The following is a 7,912-nucleotide window of genomic DNA, read 5'->3' as shown; positions in this document are numbered from 1 at the left end:
ATGCTCGCGGTAACAATATATGTCACGGTATGGTATACACACTAGGTATCTATGTACACTCATGCTCGCGGTAACAATACATGTCAGGGTATTGTATACAAACTAGATATCTATATGACATAAAATCCTCCTATGTACCCTCATGCTCGCGGTAACAATATATGTCACGGTATGGTATACACACTAGATATCTATGTGACTATAAACAACAGTGTTGCACTCTCAATAAGTAACCCCTCTTTCAAGTTGATTGTAAGACTACGTTGTTGCGAAAGTCTGTTATTTTTGTCAGCAGGAAATGTTATAGTGTTTGTAGACGAAAATCCAGTTATGCTTCGTCTTCTTCCACATATTCACCATGTAGATCGTAGAGTAGACTTCGGGGTCAAAATATACAGACCTTTGTTTGTTTTCGTTTTAGATTTCAAGCTGCTTATTGGGTTTTTTAAGAGGAACCCGATAGATAAGATCCTCTCTGAAAGCGATTCATATTGAGCTCTCTTGTTTCACTTTGTCTGTGGTGGTTTTCCAAAGAAACCAATCAGTCATTGCGGTAGGCTCCTTTTGTTTAAAAGTATGGAAGCAACTGTAGATAATTATCAGGATATGTTGACTTGGAGCGAGTTCAGATGTAGGATATTACTGATTCACGTTTATACCATCCCTTTGATAGCAATTTTAACGTTAACAAGATACCCACGGTCCTTAACGGTCACATATGAGTCCTACAGTATTTATTTTGTTGCTGAAATATGAAGTGGAGATAATGATGTCAATCATCCCTAAAAAAAAGTGAAGTATAACGTTTAGTTAAGTTAGTGATGAGTTGATCATTCCTAGACCGCGTTTCAGCTAAATTGGCCAAAAAGAACCTGATTTTAAGTTTGAAATAAAAAAAATACAAAATGGCAGCTGTGGCAGCCTAATTGGATTTTTGATCGGCCCGAAAAAATACTTTGCCAGGACCATGAGTCAATCATTCCTACCAAGTTTTAGTTCAATCGGCCCAGTAAAACTTTACTTTAAATTTGAAATAGTTTTTCAAACGGGCGGCCATATTGGATTTCTGATCGACCCGAAAAATAACAACACTTTAATTTGTCAGGTCCATAAGTTGATTATTCCAACCAAATTTCAGTTAAATCAGTCCAGTAGAATCTGACTTTAAATTTGAAATAGTTTTTTAAAATGGCGGCCATATTGGATTTTTGATCGACCTGAAAAATAACATCACTTTGTCAGGACCATGATGAGTCAATAATTCCTACCAAATTTCAGTTAAATCGGCCTTGTAGAACTTTACTTTAAGTTTGATATAGTTTTTCAAAATGGCGGCCATATTGAATTTCTGATCGATCCGAAAAACTACAACACTTAGTCAGGGAGTTGTCAGTAACATTTCCATGAAGTATCAATGAAATCCCTTTGACAGTATTTCAGCTTAAGTTGAAAATATAAAATGTTAACAGACGACGCACGAAGACGGATAGCTATAGATCACTTGAGCTAAAGCTCATCAGGTGACCGAATAAAATTCACAGCTAGCGGAGCGTCGTAACTTTTCATGTAAACAGGGTTTTATAGTAAAATGTTTGACATATCATCACTAACTTTTGGATGTCTACAAAACATATTTGCGTAATGACCGTAACACAAGGAGGGGACCAAATACTGCGTGGCTTACATCTTTATGTTTCAGCAGCACAGAGGTATTGTGTAATGCCCCATTGTTCTCTACAACATGGGTTTAAGAAAGCATCTTCAGTATTCAAGATGATCGCCATGGCATCCGTTCAAATGATTAAAAAACGACTTTTTGTTTTCAGGATTCAAGATGGCCGCAATGGCCTTTGATTTGCTTCGACAATAACGGTTATAGCCGAGTTTTATGGTGCTGGACTTGTTTGACCTTGTTGGAGTGGACATTATTGGTGGTAACGTGTGTGTCATCAACCCTTGTATGTCTGGTTATTATACAGAGGCCGTTAGTATATATATCTAGCACAAAGACAAGCTTAACAACAGGCTTCAATGGTAAAGATGATACATGTTTTATTTCAAAGAAGGAGTGATTCTAATGATCTCAAAATATCCTAACATTTCAGTCCGAATAACATCTCACAACAGCCATTACAGTCAATGTAAGGTGAACACTATCCCAGGCAGGGTTAACGTTGTCAATGGTACTCTTACTGATAGTGTCAATGTACAATATATATATGTAAGGTGAACACTATCCCAGGCAGGGTTGTCAATTTTACTGATAGTGTCAATGTAAGGTGAACACTATCCCAGGCAGGGTTGTCAATGGTACTGATAGTGTCAATGTAAGGTGAACACTATCCCAGGCAGGGTTGTCAATAGTACTGATAGTGTCAATGTCTAACATGCACACTCTCGGTCAGTAATATTACTAATCCTCAGTTGTACTACGTATCTATTCATTCTCTGTATTGTATTGACATTAAATTTATGATACTAGATTTTAGATCATTATTGCAAACACAACCTCTTCTTCTACTTGTTGGTTCAGTATTTGACAAATTTACACAAATATTGATGGGATAAAAAAATTTCCAGGAGATGCATGTGGTATATGATCTAGTGAATCTAACACACAAACTTTCTCCACTGATCAATTGATATCCCTGTTTGCAAAAATATCAAACTACCTACAATAATTACACCGTAGATGTTTTTCACCATTTTGCATTAATCAATAAAGAAAAAAAAAACCACATAAAATGTATGACCTTTTGTGTTATTGGTGGGTAACAACTGGTTCCAATGCCAATCTTACAAGTAACATTATAGAGGTAACAATGTTATCAGAATGTTTCATGAAGCCATGCTTATTCATTTATCACTTCAGTCTGTATATTATATATAGAAAGAGAAAGTACAATATTAGGGTATCAAAAATCCACACTCACATACAAATATCACAAATATTTCAAACATCATTTAATAAACAGTCAAGCTGAAGATACCAGTTACCATGACCATGCCAAAACAAACCATCTTGTGCTTCTAAGACTAATTACCATCTTGTGCTGCTAAGACTTATTACTATCTTGTGCTGCTTAGACTAATTACCATCTTGTGCTGCTCAGACTAATATCCATCTTGTGCTGCTCAGACTAATTACCATCTTATGCTGCTCAGACTAATTACCATCTTGTGCTGCTAAGACTAATTACCATCTTATGCTGCTAAGACTAATTACCATCTTGTGCTGCTCAGACTAATTATCATCTTGTGCTGATCAGACTAATTACCATCTTGTGCTGCTTAGACTACTAACCATCTTATGCTGCCAAGACTAATTACCATCTTGTGCTGCTAAGACTAATTACCATCTTGTGCTGCTCAGACTAATTACCATCTTNCTAATAACCATCTTGTGCTGCTCAGACAAATTACCATCTTGTTCTGCTAAGACTAATTACCATCTTGTGCTGCTCAGACTAATTACCATCTTGTGCTGATCAGACTAATTACCATCTTGTGCTGCTAAAACTAATAACCATCTTATGCTGATCAGACTAATTACCATCTTGTGCTGATAAGACTAATAACCATCTTATGCTGCTTAGACTAATTACCGTCTTGTGCTGCTAAGACTAAATACCATCTTGTGCTGCTCAGACTAATTACCATCTTGTGCTGCTCAGACTAATGACCATCTTGTGCTGCTAAGACTTTGAAATGTGAATCCATTAAAGTTGATGCATTGTCATGGAACATTACGAAAACCTTTTTTATAGTTTCAATCGATGTCTTGCCTCTCTCCACTTGTTTAAGCCCCATTGGACCCAGGGTTAAGGAACTTAAGATCCATAAAGCATTTTACCCATTATAGCCTATGTTAACCTTTGACCCCAACCATATATTAGAAAAGAGTTTATTCTGCTAGGCTGTAAAACATACCAGCATATCACGGCTTTTGACCTAATGGTTTTTAGCTAGTGTTGCCTGAATTATTTAACAGGTTTGACCTCCTTAACCTTCAGAGTATTAAGTCAAGATCATCGATAGGAAACCCAACAGCACTGCATCTGAAGTCTAACCCTGGGTCAGTTTTTATAGAGAAGCTGTTCTAAGAAAAACAGTTGATAGACAGACAATGCACTGTCAATACTATAATAATGATGCACATAAGTGCCATGTGAGAAAAAAAGTGAAAAAAAAGCATGGGAAATGAATTGTATAAACATTTGACATGAACATAGAGGCAAGGTAAGTAGGTTTGTCTGGTACCACATGAAGAAACAATGAGCTGCTGGTTATTATGGCCTGTTAGGATGGGATTTGGAAGAGTGTCAAAATGCAGTCAGAACGCTTCATGGTATACTGTATGTATGATATATACAATTGTATGTTTTCATACATAACAGGAAATGTGTGTCAATAAAACTCAAAATATAGGAAATCAGGGGAAACCTATCTTTATTGCACGTCCGTGGCACCCAAGTTTAACAGGAAGTGTATATGTGTAGGTAATGTTGTTAAATACATCTACTCAGAACCTAACCACTTACCATTCTGTAAGAAAAACATTGTGGAACACTCGTATTTCACAATCCGGATAAAAAATACAAATTTTGTCGACAAGATGTAAACCAATATTATAATTATTTTAGAGTTGTGATAAAATTCAAAGATGCTATGTTACTGAAAAGGATACTCTACCACATCATTAGATATTAATTATTTGACAATATGCAACATTTTGTGATTTTTTTCCATTTTTTTTTTCTTAATTACTGAACAAAGTTTGTTTTTCTGATTACTGAATCATCTCTCTCATCCTCTTACTATCAAAGTTGTCTAATATGTGTTCATTCACTTTATCACACTAACTCACATCACATCGAAACACTAGGTCCCAGTAAACAAATCCGGCCTGCATGTGTTTCTCACCAGACACGTTTGAAGTACAACATTTTGTAAACAATATGATGTTAATACCCTGTTAATCAGTAACAAAAATGAAAACACAAGAATTAAAATCAAGTTGTCAGAAGTTACAGTAACCAGCTACAAAAATCTTTATATCACAGGTCAGTTACATCCCGTCCATGTCACAGGTCAGTTAAATGGCCCTTCAGCCCAGGTGAGCTAAAAACGTATCTGCATGATAATTGGTTTTCATAGGAGACAAACCTTAGTACAGAGTTTTTCTGCTAGAGACCTTGTTGCATCACATGCTGCAGACACATAGCTTTCAATACCTCACTCAGCTGGTCGACAACTGAAAGCTGATCAATAACTGACACAGCTGATCAATAACTGACACATCTGGTCGACAACAGACACAGCTGATCAATAATTGACACAGCTGATCAATAACTGACACAGCTGGTCAATAACTGACACAGCTGATCAATAACTGACACAGCTGGTCAATAACTGACACAGCTGATCAATAACTGACACAGCTGAACGACAACTGACACAGCTGATCAAAAGCCGACAGCTGATCAAAAGCCAACACAGCTGGTCGACAACTGAAACAGCTTGACAGCTGGTAGACAACTGACACAGCTGGTCAATAACTGACACAGCTGATCAATAACTGACACAGCTGGTCAATAACTGACAGATGATTAATAACTGACAGCTAGTGATCAAAGCAAACACAGCAAGAAAACAACTATCTAATACAACTGGTCGACAACTGACATCCATGCAGCTTGTAAACAACTAATACAGCTGTGATGAATGTCGCCATCCAGTCTTAATTACTGATACCAGTACAGGCTTCAGTGCAAAGTAACTGGCAAAATGACCATGAGGAAAGGTTAGGATTTAATTAAATTAGATTAGATTACATGATATAAGACAATACATACAACTTTCTCTTCAAACAATGTGGACCCTTGATCAGTTAAAAATGATGATGAAGTAATAACACAGTCCTTAAAAGTCTCTCACACCATTGGAGGTCCACCTAGACCTGGAAGCTGGATTCCAAAATTTTTTGCCACATTAAGCTGCGCTTTTGCAGCTTCTAAGAGAGAGAATAGATGTGACATTTCTGACTCTGTACGAGAATACTCGATGGCTTTCTGGAAATGACCCATGGCATAATCCATATGTCCTCTGAAAGAATAAAGAAGGAAAATTGAACATACTCATACTACAGCAATTTAGGACCATTCCTGACGATGTCAATCATACTACAGCAATTTAGGACCATTCCTGATGGTATTAATCATATAACAGCAATTTAGGACCATTCCTGAAGATGTTAATCATACTACAGCAATTTAGGATCAATCCTGACGATGTTAATCATACTACAGCAATTTAGGACCAATCCTGAAGATGTTAATCATACTACAGCAATTTAGGACCAATCCTGACGATGTTAATCATACTACAGCAATTTAGGACCATTCCTGAAGATGTTAATCATACTACAGCAATATAGGACCCGTCCTGATGGTATTAATCATATACAACAGCAATTTAGGACCATTCCTGAAGATGTTAATCATACAACAGCAATTTAGGACCATTCCTGACGATGTTAATCATACTACAGCAATTTAGGACCTGTCCTGATGGTATTAATCATACTACAGCAATTTAGGACCATTCCTGATGATGTTAATCATACTACAGCAATTTAGGACCATTCCTGACGATGTTAATCATACTACAACAATTTAGGACCATTCCTGACAATGTTAATCATACTACAGCAATTTAGGACCATTCCTGACGATATTGATTATACTACAGCAATTTAGGACCCGTCCTGACGGTATTAATCATATACTACAGCAATTTAGGACCATTCCTGACGATGTTAATCATACTACAGCAATTTAGGACCATTCCTGACGATGTTAATCATACTACAGCAATTTAGGACCATTCCTGACAATATTGATCATAAGAAAGTACATAGTGGTTAACAGGAAACTTCATAATGTATTGGTGATGTGGCCCGACATTTGAGTGGTCAATCAAAGTAATTTGTGACAGTATAACCATGATTGCCAATCTCAACTCCCAGTACATCCTTAAAGTGTCATTAAGCTTTCTCCATCGAGTCAAAAGTCATAGCCTGGACAGAATATTCAGACAAACGTGTCTTAAAGTTATCCACACTGTACTTTCATTTATCTAATATTTATGTTCACTTTTTCAAAGCCCCTTAAACTGTATGTGAACAAAGGATTTTTATAAGGTCAATGTCTACAAGAACACTAGAATGTCGTGAAAAGTGACCATAAGGTCAAGGAGTCCTGTCTGCAACGTTTCAAGTCTCTGGATATATTGTTTCATCAGGAAAGTGACCATGCATTCGTGATTAAAATTTGCTTGGAACCTAAATGTGATTTTCATTATTAACTGATATGAATACCCTTGAAGAAAAAAGAATTAATGTTCTTTCTTATCCTTTTTAAAACAATAAGACACTTTATTTTCTTAATATTATTTTAATGAAATCTCACCTGAACATCTCAATATTGAAAAAAGAGGCCCAATGGGCCTGCATCGCTCACCTGGTATAAAACTCACACTTGTAACCTTAAAAGTGATCTAAAATAAAGCTACAGGCAAAATATCAGTATTTATGATTAAAATTCGTTCAAAAGACCCTGTTAATTTTTTTTTAAACATTTCACCCCTGTGATTGAAAGTCGAACAAAGTCATTATGTTGAACACATTGTATAGCCTTTCATCTCAGGATGCAACTTGCAAAGTATAAACATCCTGGGACCCATGGTTATTCATAAGAGGTTGTTTAAAGATTTTAAACAAATTTGACCCCTGTGACCTTGAATATAAGTCAAAGTCATTCACTTTAACAAACATAGTAGTCCTTGATCCCAGCATATGCTACTAACTAAATATCAACATCCTGAGCCTTTTGGTTATTCAGAACAAGTTGTT

The 7,912-nt window shown here is 36.3% G+C and overlaps 1 protein-coding gene across 1 annotated transcript in view; it reads right to left on the bottom strand.

The window, feature by feature from the left end:
- Positions 1 to 4,432: 4,432 nt before the first annotated feature.
- LOC110458987 (mitochondrial import receptor subunit TOM70-like) overlaps positions 4,433 to 7,912 on the bottom strand; it is a 32,053-nt gene continuing 28,573 nt past the window's right edge. The window contains exon 11 of the mRNA XM_021511003.1: positions 4,433 to 6,105. Coding sequence (XP_021366678.1) covers positions 5,934 to 6,105 — 172 coding nt within the window. The 3' untranslated portion in view covers positions 4,433 to 5,933. The remainder of the gene's footprint in view (positions 6,106 to 7,912) is intronic.

This window comes from Mizuhopecten yessoensis, unplaced genomic scaffold (genome assembly GCF_002113885.1).
Source record: "Mizuhopecten yessoensis strain PY_sf001 unplaced genomic scaffold, ASM211388v2 scaffold9895, whole genome shotgun sequence".
In the NCBI taxonomy this organism is placed as follows: domain Eukaryota; kingdom Metazoa; phylum Mollusca; class Bivalvia; order Pectinida; family Pectinidae; genus Mizuhopecten; species Mizuhopecten yessoensis.
The sequence above is the reverse complement of the archived record's forward strand: the minus strand, read 5'-3'. Positions and strand labels throughout refer to the sequence as shown.